Source organism: Protopterus annectens, chromosome 6.part1 (assembly GCF_019279795.1).
Source record: "Protopterus annectens isolate FY-2018-M chromosome 6.part1, PAN1.0, whole genome shotgun sequence".
NCBI classification, from domain to species: domain Eukaryota; kingdom Metazoa; phylum Chordata; order Ceratodontiformes; family Protopteridae; genus Protopterus; species Protopterus annectens.
The window spans coordinates 352,306,045-352,323,270 of NC_056738.1; the positions used below are offsets into that span (position 1 = coordinate 352,306,045).

General features: G+C 40.3%; 1 protein-coding gene across 1 annotated transcript in view; it reads left to right on the forward strand.

Annotated features, from left to right (window-relative positions):
- LOC122805293 (atypical kinase COQ8A, mitochondrial-like) overlaps positions 1-17,226 on the forward strand; it is a 740,997-nt gene that overhangs the window by 160,348 nt on the left and 563,423 nt on the right. Inside the window, exons 2-3 of the mRNA XM_044075380.1 lie at positions 13,826-14,013; positions 16,632-16,964. Of these exons, the coding sequence (XP_043931315.1) occupies positions 13,834-14,013; positions 16,632-16,964 (513 nt within the window). The 5' untranslated portion in view covers positions 13,826-13,833. The remainder of the gene's footprint in view (positions 1-13,825; positions 14,014-16,631; positions 16,965-17,226) is intronic.

Consider the following 17,226-nt stretch of genomic DNA (forward strand, 5'->3'; position numbering starts at 1 on the left):
GAGTGACATCATGCTCATATGTTAAAGCTTTTGCTTGGCTTTTTTGAGAACATGAGGAATATTGTGGCATCTGTTTATTCTGAGAGAGAAAACTTTATTGTGTAACATGATTGGTTCTTTGTTTTATGTGGCTAGTCACTATAAGAAATGAGCTTATGATTTTACTGATTCCACTTTCAGTGCTGCTGCCTCTGAAAATGTTATGAGGAGGTTTGCTTGGTTGCATTCTCAAAACCTTCCAGAAGATGTTAAAGCAGAACTTTTAAATTCTACCTTGGATAAAGAGCTAAGTTTTGGACCATCTGATGCAAAGATTCTTAGTGTGATGAGAGAGGTAAGCTGATTCAAGGACTCTCTCAGATTTTTAAACCTTCCATCTCAGAGTTTGCCAAGAGATTTAATGCTACCAGTATAGCCTTCTTTAAAAAGCAAAATATATAAACTCCACAAGCTGCTAAGTATACCTTTAAAAAGGCAATGGCTGGGATTTTACAAAAAGAAAGGAGGACCCCCTTAGAAGAAAGGACAGTCTGTGAATCAGAATGACTGTCTACAACTTCCCACCCTGACAAAAATAGTTTCCTTCCAGAAAGTATAAACTTCACTTCTGTCTTTGGCAACACATAGTTTCAGATAGATGGATTCTTAAAATAATTCATAAGGAACAAGTGGCAGTGAGGGTCTCTCCCTGCTTTTCAGGGGATTCTCTCTCATCTGCCTGATCAAACTTCTCTCATCCCTGCTGTCATCTGCTGTCTCTGCTCCCCCCCCCCTTATTTTTTTGCAATGAGACTCTTAGCTTCTACTGCTGTTGGAACTGCCTGGGTATTTTTCTTCCAGATTGCTCTCATTTCTGCTTGCATCTTGATATTTTATGACTGTGTGTCTGTACGTGATACACTATATAATCACTAGGTGTAGCAATTTTAGTGATCAGTGCTATTTTTGTCCTTTTTCTTGATTATATGTTTTTCTCAAATCTAATTTTTTTGAGTTGTTGGTAATGGGTGATCCTATGTGATGTGCACTACTTGTTCATTATCTAAAATGCTTTCTGGTTCGTGTTTCCAGTGCTTCCTACCTACTTCTTTATTTTGTTTGTGCAGTTCCTAATGCAACAGTCTTGCCACATTATTGTGCCTTTCAGTGTACAGGCAGTCTGCCATGACTATATCATACCTAGCAACAAGGTGCTACTATTTCCAGTTCTTTTTTACAAAACCTACATTTGTTTGTTTCTCCCACATGTTCAATGCACTTTATAAACCACTGTGTACGTAGTTTACTTTCCTGGGCAGCTAATATTAACCTTTCATCTTTTGGTTTAAATTCACCTCTCCTTAACCATTCCTGATTCAGATCTTGATCAGCATGAGGCTATTACAAGAATTTTCTGTATTTGCATTATATTTATGCCTTTTACACATTTCTTACCTTCTCATCTGATCCTTCTTGTATTTTTTTTTTTGACGCATTCAGTTGCTGCCTAATTTTTGTCAACTTCTGATTTGATTTCCATTCCTACTTGACACCGATAAGCTTCTGCTAAAATACGCAGGGTAGTCATCTTAGTGAAAGGTTTAAAACATGAGGACAATTCTATGTTTGGGATCTGGTGAAGTCAGCAGATGTATATGCAGTCCTATGATTGCAAATCTATACATGTAATCAGATTTGAGGAGGCCCGTACCTCCTTCAGAACAAGGAGTATATAACCTTGGTCTGCAATGATATTTATTTATCATTTGATGAGCGTAAAGCATTTTTCTTGTTTCCATGTCCAACAGATCCATTACCATTTTGGGACCAGTCACTCACCCCAAAACTGTTAAGTTAGAACAGAAAGAGCAAATTAGATTATAACTTGGACTTTGTTCCTAAATGTCAAGGCTGCTTTCTGTATTAATTTTAGTCATTTCCTTATTGAGGTTTGTTCATTTTTTTCATGTTTTATGGTCAGTTCTTCATTATTTCCCAAATATTTATACACTCCATTCTGTTGAAGTTCCTTTTATATCACATTCCTGTCCCAGACTGATTTTCTTGGTGCTGCAGCTTTCCTGTTTTAAATGTTGTTTTTACACATTCATCAAGACCAAATGAAATTCTTACATAATCTGAGAGTTTTCAGCTCCTCATCTGAAAAATTGCACAGTTTTAAATCATCTGCAAAAAGATGATGAAAAGTTTTTTTTTTTTTTTTTTTTTTTTTTTTTTTTATTTTCTCGGAGCCAGATTGTAAACACCTACACTGTTAAGTGGACATTTTAATGGGTTAAGGGCAAGATAAAACCACAGCAGTGACCGAGTCACCCTGGAATATCCCCCTTTGAATTTGTATCCCTGGCATGACAATTTGCTCTCTATTACGGATTAGTTGCAAAGTGGTTTGTCACTGTTTCATGTTCACTGTAATGTAATTGATCAGTGTAGGATATATCTTGTGCATGTGTAAGCCATTCCTTTATCCTTGCATGTGAGATGCTTTCCAATGCTTTTTTTTTATAATTTGTCTGTGCTATGCTTAGATTCTTCCCCATTTTACAATTCTACATTGTGACTTTAACAACAAATGATCCTTTGTTACATATAACTTTCTTTTGTTCTATTGTCACGATTGAATTTTCTTCTAAATGACTATAAACACTTGTTTGCATTGATTCTGGTGTATAGTTTAGACATTGTCTGTATTGGTCTATTTCATGTTGTTAACCTGTTTGGTATGAGCATAAAAGTAGTTCTTACTCGGGGGTAAATCTTCATGTAAAGATGTTAATACATATACAGGCAGAAGTTAGATACTGCATTTGGGCCTAGAGTTTTCCATTTAGGAGCTTTTCTTAATTTTGTTTGTCTGACCGTTACTTCATCCCATTTCATGTCCTGTACGTTTGAACAACTTAGTGTTTCTTTTATTTCTTCTATCCATTCAGCATCTTTGTCATGTTCAACAGGGTCTTCATAGATATTTCTCCAAAATGTGTCTATTTTTTTCCTTTATTATGGTGGTGTTTTCTATTCCTTTTGCTTTGTTTACCAGTTCTCTCTAAAACTTTTTTTTGGGTCATCAACGAATTTTCCTGTTATATTTATGTGTACATCTAAGTGTTTTGCCTGTGCTGATATCTAATTTAGTTTATTTGCAATAGTGTACAGTAGATCCTGGTCTGTTCTGATATTGCACGTTGCTTTTATCACTTCTGTCTCTAAATGTTTTTGTTGATCTGTTCCCTCTTCTGTATTCTTCTAACAGTAACACTTCTTGTCTTAATTGCCTTTCTCTATTCAATGCTTCCATGGACATTTAATTTCTTCAATTTCTTAGCGTTATTGCTCTGTGTTTTCTGTCATTAATTTAGCTGCACAGTAGTATATCTTATTTACTTCTGTTTATCGCACACGTTTCTGTTAATAACATTGCTGGACACTAGGAGTGCACATTTACTCCTATATGGACAGTTCCCTCATCCAGAGAAAAAACATCCTGGAACTTCAAACAGTCTTGCAAGCTACCATAGACTGCTTTCCCTCAATTTCTGCAAGTCCCAACTTCAACCCCAGGCAAGAAATCTCTTTCTGGGTGCTCTGATTCTGTGCAACAGAAAGACTTCTCACTCCAAGACCAGGTGTCTTTTCTGATGGACTATTTGCTTAGCTTACTGCCGAGGCAGATAATCATAGCAAGGGAATATTTAAGGGCCTTGGGGTTCATGGAATCATCATCCCTGTGGTTCTCTTGGCAAAACTACACATGTAGAAACATTAGTGGATGTTCTTCATACCACATTGCTGCAGTCCTAACACTTGGGTAGTCTTCAGTCTTTTGCCGCATGGTCCGATGCAGAAGCAGTTTTGCAGGTTGAGATTTGTCGGAGTTTCAGACCGAATCCCCTCAGTATTTTACCGATGTCAGAAAAGTGAATAACTGTATTTCTTGTGGGAAACAGATACCTATTACCTTGCTTAGGGCCTGAGTCTTGTGCTAGATTTAACAAACGCACTATAAAGAGAAGATTAGATTGTGCCAGGTTAGTTTTGGGAAGCGGTGTAATTATAAAATGCCGCCGGATGCTCTTCCCGCTAAATCAAAGAAGCGCAAGGACAAAACAGCAAAGCCTAGGCTGGAAGAACCCCCGTCCCGCCCGGACGCCGGTTCTTTAGAGGGCTCGTGAGCCAGGGTTTCAGAAATTTCTTTGGAATCCCAGGGAGAGACTTTATTACTGCAAGATGTGACCTCTCAGGAGGTAGGCCAGGCGGAAGGGCTTCAGGTAGCTGTTCTTCCCTCCTGCCCTAGGTTAGGCCGCTGTTTCCAAGGCTTCTCCCAGGGGCAGGCCAGGTTTTGTTTCAGAGTTACCCCTAGTTCTTCAGGGTCTGTACCTAAGAAGCATATGCTTAAGATGGCAGAAGATTTGATTACAATGATTAGAGGTTCTATGCCCCTCCTGATAAGAGGCCTAGGGTGGAACCTGAGCTTGGGAGTTTTGAGCAGTGTTCGGATGCTTCTGATTTCGAAGGCTTGCAGGAGTATTCCCTTACTCTGATTCTGATGTAGATGATTCTACCTTCTGCTTCTCCTCCTGAGGATTTTTCATTTTCAGAGCGCTTCATTCCATGAGGGAGCATTTTAAATGGGAAGGTCAGTTTCTCTGATTCCAGGAAAAGGCTTAGGAATTTTGTTTCTACCCCAGCATAGGCCTTTAGCTATACCTCCTGTTCTAGATGTGGTAGAGGATGTTTTGCAGAGGCTTCTTCTGAACCCTGACTCTTGCCTCCTGCTCCAGTTAAACCGGATAGATATTATAGGGTGCCTGAAGCTCATAAGTATCTTTTTAAGAGTCCTAGGGCAGACCCAGAAACTGTTTCACAGGGGCCTAAAGGTGTTAAGGTTTCTGTTGTTAAAAATCCTGTTCCTCCAGATAAAGAGGCTAGGGCTTTGATAGATGGGGAAAGAAAGTGTATACTTCTTCCACTTTGGCCATGAGAGCTTTGAATTGCCAGTTTCACATGTTGAAATACCAAAATTATCTCCTTTCACAATTAAAGTCTAAGGTAGATGCTTTAAGGAAGGGTATGAGTGTAAAGAGTTGCAGGATTTAGTTCATGTTTCTGAACAGGTGGGTAAGCATTCTTTGCAATGTGGTTTTGATGCTGTGCAGGCCTTCTCGAGGGTGGCTGCCACAGGTTCGGGTTCTTCGCAGGCACGCCTGGTTGAGGGATCAGAATTTAGCTGAGCATGTGAAAACAAGGATTTTAGATGCTCCTTTACAATCTGATGTGTTGTTTGGTTCGCCTGTGGAAGCAGTTCTAAAGAAAATGGAAGACAAGGCTAAGTCTATGCAGACTGTTAAAGATTTTTGCAGGTTCAGCCTCAGTTTAGTAGAAATTGGCCTACCAAGGGTGGACATATCCTGCTTATGATTCCCAGTCTAGGGGTAGGTCTAGACGTGGTAGAGGCAGAGCTCAAGGTTTAGGCCTAGAACAGGAGTTCACGGGCTCAGTCTTCTGGTGAGGGCAGGGTCAGTCCTTTCTTAAACAGACACAATGACCTGTTTTTCAGCTGCCAGAATCTTCTAGCCTGGCAGCTCCTTTGGGAGGAAGGTTGGCACTTTTCAAAGAAAACTGGAGTTTAATTACCCAAGACAGATGGGAATTGGATATCATTCACCACGGTTACAGGTTTTACTTCCATACCTTGCCTCCTTTCAAAGGCATGCCAGACATTCCTCCTCAACAAAGGAAAGCTCACAAGCAAATTTCTCTGTTGCTCAATTAGGGGCCATTCAGCAGGTTCCTGTGCCAGAAAGGGCCCTAGGTTTTATTCTCGCCTGTTCCTAGTACCAAAAGGGACACGTGGAGACCAATTTTGGATCTGTCTATCCTCAACACTTATCTGGACATTCCCAAGTTCAAAATGTTGACGTTACAACAGCTTACCTCTGCTGGGCAAAGATCACTGGATGGTAACTTTGGATCTCAAGGAAGCTTACCTTCATGTTCCTATCAGACTAAGTTGCAGGAAGTATCATGCCTGGCTGGGAATTCTCATTATCAGTTCTCTGCATTGCCCTTTGGCTATCTACCGCCCAGAGTATTCACAAAGGTTCTGGCTCCAGTGTTAGCTTTCTTCAGGCTAAAAGGAATACAAATCTATCCTTATTTGGACGATTGCCTGATTCTGGCTCAAGGAAGGGCGTGCTTCTTAAGCATTTCGAATATGTGATAGCAGTGCTAAGATGCCTAGGGTATTCTGTGAACGAAATAAAGTCCAGTCTAGTACCCTCTCAAGACATGCTTTCTGGGTGTGAGACTGAATACAGCAACCCAGATGGCCTTTTTAACCCTGGACAAACAAAAGAATCTTCTTTACTTCCATCAACTATCTCATCAGTCGGCTGACTGCAAGGACAGTCCTTCAAGCCTTAGGTTCATGGCATCTTGTATTCTGGTACTTCCCAATGCCAAACTGCATATGAGGAAGCTACAATGGTATCTCAAAAATGTATGGACACAGCACTGCCAGGATTTGGACACTGCCATTCAAATAATACCTTGCATTCAAAAGGAATTTTTGTGGTGGGCTCAGGAATGTCACCTAAACAAGGGACTCTCTGTGACCCGCCAGCCAGCGAGTCAGATTCTAACGACAGATGCCTCAGACACAGCTTGGGAGCTCATCTGAATGGAAAGTGGATACAAGACAAGTGGCCTGTTGCCAGACTGCAGCATCTACATATCAACATGAAGGAGATGTTAGCAGTCCAGTTTGCATACTGGCTTTCAAGGATTTACTTCTTCCAGGGCAGGTGTTGATTCTAACAGACAACACAACTGTCATGTGGTACATCAACAACAAGGGGGAACACATTCTTATCCTCTATGCAGGCAAGCAATGATTTTGTGGGAGATCATAAGCTTGCAGCTGAATCTTCAAGCAAGGTTTCTGCCAGGAGCACAGAACTCCTTAGCAGATGTGTTAAGCAGGCAAATCATGGATCCCCACGAGTGGAAACTGGATCTTCATGTATTTCAGACATTGACAGTGTCATGGGAACTCCAGACATAGATCTGTTCGCTTCTCCACTAAACCACCAGCTGCCAAAGTTTTGCACGAAAAGGTTTCATCACACAGCCTGGAAAGTGGATGCTTTCTTTCAGTTGGAAAAATCTTCATGTGTATGCCTTTCCACCTCTGCCTCTCCTCCCAAAGGTACTTCTAAAGGTCAGACAAGACAAGCCAAGGATGATTTTAATAGCTCCAGATTGGCCCTCGGCAGCACTGGTACCCATTGCTGAGGAGTCTGATAAGGAAGCCTCCATGGCCCTTACCTTTGATTCCACACCTATTGTCTCAGAAGGACGGGCATCTGCTCAATGTCAAGCTTCACTTTCTTCATCTAACAGCTTGGCATATTCTGTTTTGAACTATAGCAGGTCTCAGCTTCCTCAACAAGTTTTGAATGTGATTATGGAAGCCAGAAGACCTAGTACAAGGAAAGTGTACGCAGGGAAATGGAAGAGATTTTTATTTTGTGCAGCAAAGAATTTGGATGTTTCTGAGCCAAATTTGAGTGTGGCTCTTCAATATCTTACTGAGTTATTGGACAAAGGTTTGTCTTTCTCTTCCATTAAGATTCATGCTGCAGCAATTCAGCTCACTATGATTGTGACCCACCATTGTTTTCTCATCCTTTGTTCAAGCAATTTCTTAGAGGGCAAAGAATATAACCCCTAATGAGAGCTCCTACTCCTGCTTGGGACCTCAATTTTGTGTTGGAGAAACTCACTCTACAACCTTGAGCCTGCAGCTACTGCTGAATTGAAATATTTGTCATGGAAGACTGCTTTTTGTTAGCCATTACATCTGCAAGAAGGGTGTCTGAATTGCAGGCCCTTATGGCGTGAGCCTTTCCTGATTTTTTCATAAGGATAGGGTATCTTTACTACAATCCTTTCCTTTATGCCTAAAGTGGTTTCTAGTGTGGCTTTAAACCAAACTATTCATTTGCCTACCTTTTATGCAGATCCCAAATAAGGGGAAAAGATTTTGCACACTTTAGATGTACACAGGCAGTTGGCGCTATTACTTAAGCAGGACTAAGGATTTTAGGCAGTCTCAGCAGTTGTTTGTTTCTTTTGCTTTGAGTTCTCAGGGCAAGCCTGTGTCAAACAAACTATTTCTAAGTGGATTGGGTTTTGCATTGCATTTGTTATTCCCATCATGGCAAGGAGATTCCAGCTGGGATTAGGCCTCATTCCACTAGGGCTACTGCCACTTCAACAGCATTTCTAAGGGGGTGGCAACTAAGGATATTTTGGAGGCAGCTACTTGGAGTTCAGTGCATACTTTCTCCACCACCTTCCTCCTCTACTCTAAATCTAGGGCTGGTTTTGCACGGCTATTTTGCAGGGCATGTTGTCAGCTCCTGCTTCCTTATGATTTACCAGCCTCCTTACCTGCTTTTTGGGATTCTACCAAGTGTTAGGACTGCAGCAATGTGGTATGAAGAACATAGTACAGTTTGTACCTACCATAAATGTAGATGTTCAAGATCCATTGTTGCAGTCCAATTTACTCCTCCCTCCTCCTCTGTGTTTAGGGGTGGTTGTGTGGGTGAGGTTATACTCTGTAAATTTGTATATATTGTATATATATTTCAGGAGAGTGTGGTGTTTTTGGTTTTAGCCTTATCTTTTTAGGTCTTCTGACATCTGGGGCAAGAAAAGACTGAGGATATGACGCCGGTCATGCGCGCTGGCGATCACAGCGTCTGACTGTTGACTACGCGCCAGCCATATACTTTGGTATTCGGGCCGACTGGGACAGCGGACTACCCAAGTGTTAGGACTGCAGCAATGTGGATCTTCGAACATCTACATTTATGGTAGGTACAAAACTGTACTTTCCTGAAAAACACGTGGGAGCAGCACTCTGCCCCTGGAAACGCTGGTACCTCTTTTGCCATGCTTGAAAAGAGAACTTCTTTGGTGGAAAGACCCCATCAAGCTGAATCCAAGTGCAACTTTTTCTCTACCAGAGTCAGATAAAACCATCACCACATACAGTTCCAAACTAGCCTGGGATGCACACTTAGGACCCGTGAAGGTGCAAGGTGTTTGGACCCAAGCAAAGAAAACTTCACATAAATCAAAAGGAGGTAATTTTCTTTCAACGAAAGCTTTTCAAAACAACCTGTCCCCAGGAGTACTGAAATTTGTACAGACAAACACCACAGTTGTGTGGTACATAAACAGGCGGGGGAGGGGACTCCTTCCTACTGCCTCTACAGTCTAGCAGTAAAGATTTGGGTCTTGCCACAACAATTGTGATTGACACTGATAGTATCCTACATCATGGGTCAGAGTAACACCTTAGCAGATTCTTTGAGTACGGACATTCTGGATCCCAATGAATAGATGATAAAAAGGGAGATCTTAATGGACTTCAGAAATCAATGTGAAGACCCCAACATAGACCTTTTTGCCTCTCACCAGAATAGACCGCTTCAAAGGTTCTGCTCAAGAACTCAACAGACAGGGACATGGAGAGCAGACACCATCTTCTTCAAATCGGCAGGACTCTTCTCTTTATTCCTTCCCATCTTTTCTCATGGTTCCCAAGGTCCTGATAAAGGTGAGGTTGAACAAGACTGAGCATGATTCTGCCCAAAACAACACTGGTTCTTTCTCCTCTTGAGACTCCGTGAGGGGAGATATTACATCCTCTCACTAGTGATAGACCTACTTACTCTGCTAAAAGGATTGGTCATTCATTCTCACTTGAGCACCTTCAAGCTAAAGTCTTAGAGGATTTGTTTCTAATGCCAGATGTAGGAATGTTTTACAGAAGTGCTATCTCTCCTGAGAAGGACAAGAAAACCAAAATCTAGAACATTGTACTTTATCCAGATGGAAAAGATTTTCTCTTTGGTGCTGGGACAAGGACATTAACCCTTTGCTGGCAGCTCTAAACGTAGTGTTGAGTACCTGTAAGTATTATTTCACCAGGGACTTTCTTATTCCAGTATTAAGATGCATGCTTCAGCTTTCTGGGCCTTCCTTACCTGCTTCTCCCCATCTATTCTCACCCCCACATGAAACTTTTCCTAAAAGGAGTTGTACATTTTAGGCTTCCAAGGAGAAACTCCATCCCTACCTAGGATTTAAACTATGTTTTAGAAAAACTTATCTTTTGAACCAGACTATTTTGCTTCTCTAAATATGCTTGCTTAGAAGCGAGCCCTACTCATAGCCATCACTTCAGTCGGTGGATCTCGGATCTACAAACTTTGATGTGCAAGGAACCCTTCACAATGTTCCATAGAGACAGGGTAATTCTTAGAACTAATCCCTCCTTTATTCCCAAAGTAGTGTCAGAATTCTCCTTAAATCAGAGTATTCATTTGCCAGTGTTCCATGACCCACAGAGTAAAGCCGAGCAAACTTTGCTTTCTCTGGATGTACACCAACAGATCAAGACTACATTTCCTAACGGAACAAAGCAACTACTGGTGGCATTTTCAGAAAGAAAAAAGGCAGAACTGTTTGCAAAGCAAACTTTCTCTAAGTAGATATCCAGATGCATCACCTTCTGTTATGCCCATCATAGTAAGCCATTACCATCCCATGTCAGGACCCACTCCACCAGACACAGTGCAGCCACCACTGCCTTTCTTACAGATGTTTCTACACCGGCTATTCTGGAAGCTGCCACATGGACATCCATCCACACCTTTACTAAGAACAACCATTTAGCCAATGTTTCCACTGCTAAGGCAGGGTTTGCAACTGCTATCCCACGAAACCTGCTTTCTTAAAGGACAGCAGACAGCCTTACCCCACCTCCCCCAATTAGTAGCCTTGGGAGTCCTTAAAAGGATCAGAAGGGCAACACTGATTACAAAAAAAAATAGTTTTGTCACACATACCATAATTGTAAATGATTTGAGTAGATCAGTGTTGCAGTACATATTCTCACTATCTAACCCCTGTGTATGATGGTCTCTCCTCACCTGTCCCCCTCCTTACTCAGGGGCGGGAAATCTTTTCACATATGTAGTTATCTGCCATCATCCTCAACATTTTTGACATCTGGAAGGGTTGTGCTGTCCTCAGACATCAGACGGCTGTTCACTGTCTAGAAAGATTTGAAGATGGCACCAGCAGATGCCCCTCTTATACCCTCATGTCCGAATGCCTTCCATCCAGCATTCGTCAGTTAGGCTGGTCGCAGGCTTGTGCATGGCAGGAAGATTGAAAGATTAGTACTGCAACATTGCGCAGCTCGAACACCTACAATTATGGTAAGTGTGATATATTTGTGCTTTCTCCCTTCTTTTGGAAATGGCCAGGGGCAATTACCACTAGGTTCCTCATAGATTGGACCTACTCACACAAGACAAGGGGTGTTTGATGCATCTCAGCCCCAAACAACTGCAGCCGACTGCTTGGATGGTAGAATTTTCCTACCTTTCAGGCACCTTTTTTCTGAGGACCTGCAGCAGATATTAAAGAAGGCAAGAAATTCTGCTACTAGAAAGTCAATTGGTCCATGAAAAGGAGCTAGGACCTTTTTAGGGCTAGTGTTTCTCTGATTCTATATTTATACATGATTTGTGTGAGTTACTATGCTTTGCCATGTCTTACTCTTCCATCAAGGTTAATTTGTCTGCCATTTCAGCATGTCTGCCCATGGATCCCCCTCTAGGTGTAAGATTATAGGAAAATTTTTTGAAAGGGATGTTGCATACCATGCCTCCTGAAAAAAAAATAGTGGTTCCTCCTTGGATCTTAATTTGATATTAGAAAAACTTAACTTGCTTCATTCAGTCCAGTGTTCAGGCTGACTTGAGGTTCATAAACATGGAAAACAGGGTTATTTTTTACTGTGACCTCTGCACATTTCCACAAAGATAGGGTTTTTTTAAAAGCTGATGCTTCATTTATGCCCGAAGTGGTATCCAAGTTTACTTTGAATCAAGCTATTCATCTGTCTTGTTTCTAGAACCTTAACATTTTTGAGAAAATATACTCCTTATCCTGAATGTTCGCAGAAAGCTTGGGTACTGTCTTGACCGAACAAAGTCTTTCAGAAACTTTTATTTCTTGTAAAAGTAACAAAAAAAGGAAGTTCTGTGTCAAAACAGACTATTTCCATGTGGTTGCCTCATGCTGTTCTCTTTAGTATTTTATACTTCAACAAAAAGACACTTCCAGGCAAGGTCAAGGCTCATTCTACCAGAGCCTTGGCTTTATCTGTGACTTTTTAGAAAGGTTGGATACTAGAAGTGTTCTAGAAGCAGGAAATTGGTCCTCTCTGTACACTTCTATAAAACATTATAAACTAGATTCCTTCTCCAGGTCTAGTGCAGGATTTGCTATGACCATTCTCCAGGGACTCCTGTACCCTCATCCTTCTTTCTCCCAGTCATGTTAAGCTTGGTAATATGTCTGTTATAGCTAAGGCTGCGGCAGCAGCGATCCTAATGATGAACATAGTACTGTTGTGTAAGTAAACTTACCATAACTGTAGATGTTCAGATAATCACTGCTGCAATAGCCACTCCATCCCTCCATTCCCCTTATTTTTGTATGTTTTTGCTGCCAGGGTGAGGTGAGGACCTTTAGTTTAGTTTTGTTTCATAGCATTGCCCTTGTCAGGCCTGTAGCCTTCCCTCTCTCAGTTGATGTGAAATCTGTGAAGGGCTTTGTGCCCAAACTATCTTTTTCGTCAGCTCAGCTCTAGCTCTCTGCCTGGGTGTGTAAGGTGCTCAGACTCTTTGGAAGCTGGACTAGTGTTATATCCTGCATTTTACTGCAACAATGATCATTCAGTCACCTGTTATATTTACTTACACAAATGTACTTCCTTTTGTCAGCTTCCCAAAGAGCTGTCAGACTGTAGCATTTGGCATGTATTTCAACAGCTGCCAGAGAGTGACAATCTGTTCTGTTTGTTGAATGGGTTACATATTTGGTAAGGAAGTTCAGTCAAGTGATTTGACTCTACAGAGTCTCTCTTTTTATGGGGCTTTATCGAGAAAAAAATGCTGTAATGTGTCTGAGTTTTGACCAGTTACAATAAGGCATTCCAGACAGCTGAAGTGCTGTAATATTCTGCTTTCACTGCATGCAGTTGTATTTTTATTTTGAGTAAGTGAATGTGCTGTGCCAAACAAAGACATCTCATGTAGTCACATACTAATTATGTGTGTGACACAAATTAATGCACAGTCTGAGAAAGCTGTTTGGCAAACCCCTGGGTCTGTTGTGAGGCATTTGGTGTGGAATTCTCACATTAAAGGTGTAGAATTTCAAGTTTATCGGTGACATTGACTTTCAAAAGGTAGAAACCAGATGGTCGGCAGTCTGAAATGTTGATAGCTGAATTTTTACAGAGTTCGAGGTACAGTGGGGATTAGGGAATTTGCCATTTCCCTCCACTGTAGTCCAGTTCTAAGTTGGATGTATAATTAGGAAAGAAGTATTTTGTGTGTTATTGTTTTTCTGCATTTTATATTGTCTGCCATATGGTCTCAATATTTTGAAAGTCGACATTCTGAAACTTTGATTTTATGAATTAGATCCAGTGTGTTTGTGTGTGACACACACACACACACACACACACACACACACACACACACACACACACACACACACACACACACACACACACACACACACACACACATCTCTGTATGTGTGTGTGTAATATAAGTTGTTGTGTGGAATGTTACTCTGTTACTCTTTTAGCACGTTTATACTAGATAGAGAGGTTTTCTGGCTAATGTTATGTCTTCAAATTAAAGCATCTTTTTTTTTCTTCTAGTCTTCAAAATGGCACTGATGGCAGATGTCTTTCTTAAAAGAGGCTGCTGTCTGCTGGACAGGGCACTGAGCAAATCCCCAGCCTCACCAGGAGGGTTTTGTGCTTCCAAACCAGGTCTCTTAGCAGCAGGACTGCACATGGGGTCCCTACAAAGGCAGCTGAATCATAACATAATTGGAAAAATGAAGGTAATCACCATCACATCACTAAATGCTATGTAACAACCAAAATATGTATTTGTTAACGAATGTGCAGTGCTCCGTCAGCACTCTATGGGAATATTTGGTATTGCAATTTTTTAAATTGAAAATATGATTTTATGCAAACTGTGTAACTATTCTCTCTTTTGTCTGCTTCTACCTTGGGTCTATCTTAAAAAAAGGGTTGCACCATTGGAACCTCTAGCCTTTTATGTGAATGTAGAGCATTAAATATATAATTTGTTTTATATTGTTTCTGTTGCTGCAGTTGTGTTGTGGATTGTTTCATTCAGACTGTTTGTGGCAATCACCAAACTAAGAAAGAAAAAGGTGCCAGATATTTTGAATTGACCGGTTGAACCTAACCAGATGCTGACCTTTTTTCTTGTTCTATCCTACATTAACCTCAGTCTCGAGTGCAGAAAGGCTAATGGTCAACAATGGGATCCAATCTCTTGTATGCCCTTTCCCAAACACAGATGGCCCATGTAGCAGTTTTTTAATTAATTTTGTCATTTTACATACTGATGAAGTCCCAGGTATAATTTGCCGCTTAGCATTTTTTACTCTGCCATTATTGAAAACCTTTAACATTTAAACCAGAAATGTAACAGTCCTCATAATAACCGTAAACACATTCATTGAGGCACTCTCCTGCACATCACCTTCTAAAGTGTTAGTTTTCTGCACTACAGCTTTGTTTTTTTTTCTGAAAACCTAAGAATTGTTGTATTATTTTCTTAAACTCTCTTCTAATTACTTTGGGGCCAGTATAAATTAACTGAGCAGTCTCTGCTCTAACCTTCCCTTCAGTCTTCTAAATCTTTCATGTTGACTCGCTGCCTTTTTTACTTGAAATTTCAGTCCTCATCCTATCAAGATACTGTCTTTCTGGATCCCTGAAGTAAATAAGAATGAGTTAACTTCTTGGTGCCTGAACTTCATCAGTTTTTGAGTTCATTTCTAGTTATGGGCGACCCCTGCAACATAACTGTGTGAGGGTTTTTCCTACTTAATGTATAAAAATAATTACTGAGCCACAAGTTACACTGGCTGAATTACCAGGAGACATATGAGCAGAAAACAAACTCGTGGATCTGTACATCACAAGTTGCAGGGTAGGATGTCCCTTTGACAGTCTTGCTCATTCAGTTGTATGACTTGAGCCTTTCCTATATAGAGACTACAGATACAGTTAAATAGTATTTCACATTTCCATGCTTATTTTGTTTTCTTATTCTTGGCTATCTCCTGCACAAAATTTTCTAATTGCACTTATAGCTTTGCGGCCTAGTCATAAAACTTGTAATCACAGGGGAAAATGATATTATAGTATCAGTTTCACTTGGTTGCTGTATATTTCATTTAATCTGTCAAATTGCTGTATTTTGCAGCAAAATGCAGTTATAAACTTCATATATTTTTTGTGTACAATGCATAGATAAAGGTCACAAGATGTTCTTCCATTATCACTGTTACAATGTTAACCTATGGGATATTCTGTCAAGGATAGCCCTACATCCAGCCAGCAACAAAAGGCATATGACCATTGGACAGTTTTTGAAGAGTCTGTATTTTAGAAAGTGATGTAACTGCTTCCCACTTTTTCATTGGCTTCTTCTTCCTTGCCTGTATCTTGGCAGTGCTTGCTTTCCATAAGGGGACTATGCTTGTCTATTTTTAAATTAACTTTTTCAGAAAATATAAGAAAAGGATGGACAGCATACAAAGTCAGAAAACCAAGACCATCTAATTCACTTTATGTTTTATTAAAACATCTGCTTTGACAAATTGTAATAACTGTAAGAAGATGGACTTTGCACTTTGCTGCTAGCATCAGCCTGTGATTACTAAAAGTCACTCTGCTGCTGTTTTAATATTGTGTAGATATGTCCTGTTTGGCTACTCTGTATTGCTGATATATTATTAGGGAAGTCTTTGTGGCTTGGGCGTTGGCTTAAAAATTCTGCAGTGATCCAATGAGCATGATTTTTTTTTTTTGTTATACAGTTAACAAACTGTAGCCTGTTTACCCAAAGTGGGTGCCACTTAGTAGTATTTTCAGAAACTGTACTGAGTTGAAATGGCATGCAGTGAAAAGAGCCTTACATTTCTCCACCCCACCCAGTATGAGGATTACAAGATCTTTATCTCCTCCCCGTTTAGAATACTTTTCTGTTTAAAACTTTGCCACCAAGTATTGTATTTTTCAGTTTTATTTGAGGAAGTGTCACTTGATGAAGTTCATTATGGGGGAAGCAATCCTATATAGCAAGGTACTGAATATAGCTTGCATTTTGGACAACATATGGATGTATATTTGTTTCAGTTTAGAGGTTTTACTAAATGGAAAGTATGAATAGAGGTACTTTTAATCTGAGTAAATTTCTAAGCAGTCCTTTAAAACAATAACAAAATTCAGCATTTAAGAAAAAATGTTAAAAGAGCTGAATTTGTATGATCTTGGTGTTTTGGGGCGTTTGGCTCTCCAGAAAAAAAGTAGATAATTTCGTTCCTCATTATCTTTTGAAACCTGAGTGTCTGTGTGCACATTAAAGAGAGGGAGTTACTTATGTAAGACTTTCCTTTTTATTTTGTTTTTGTAGGTTGAAGCACAAGCCTTACTCCGTGGGATGAATAGTCTCCATCTCATCTCCTGTGTTTGTCCTGAATCTTTTGCAAGTCCTGGAAGGAATCCGGTGTATTGTAGACAGACGAAACTTTCTGTGTTATCTGCCATTAAGCCACTCCATATTCAAAGTTTGTACAGAGTCAAGGAACAAATTCATTGTACTTGTGGCTTCCTTGGTTTAGTTGGAACTATGACTCATTCTCGTTTTTTCCATCAAAACCCTTCAGCTGTTGGAGGTCTGACTGCAGAGGACATTCGAAAAGCTAGAGAGACAAAAGTGGCTCATATTCAGCCTCATAAACAGATGGTAATGCCCTCCTTTGGAGTGCCCTTTAGAGTAGTCAAAGTGTTGCCCCAAGTTTACTTGTCTGAAAGGTGTATTGACTTTTCTGTTTACTTCTCTTTCTTCTTTAAATGTCTGGCCTCTTCGACTGTGGATAGAAACGTACATTCAATATTGTAGGTACTAGAGATGGTTGTGAAACATTTCATTTTTGTTAAGGAAAGAGCTATGTCAAGTTTAAATGCTTTTGAGGAAGTGAGCGTTTCTTACCTGTTGGTTGTCTGAG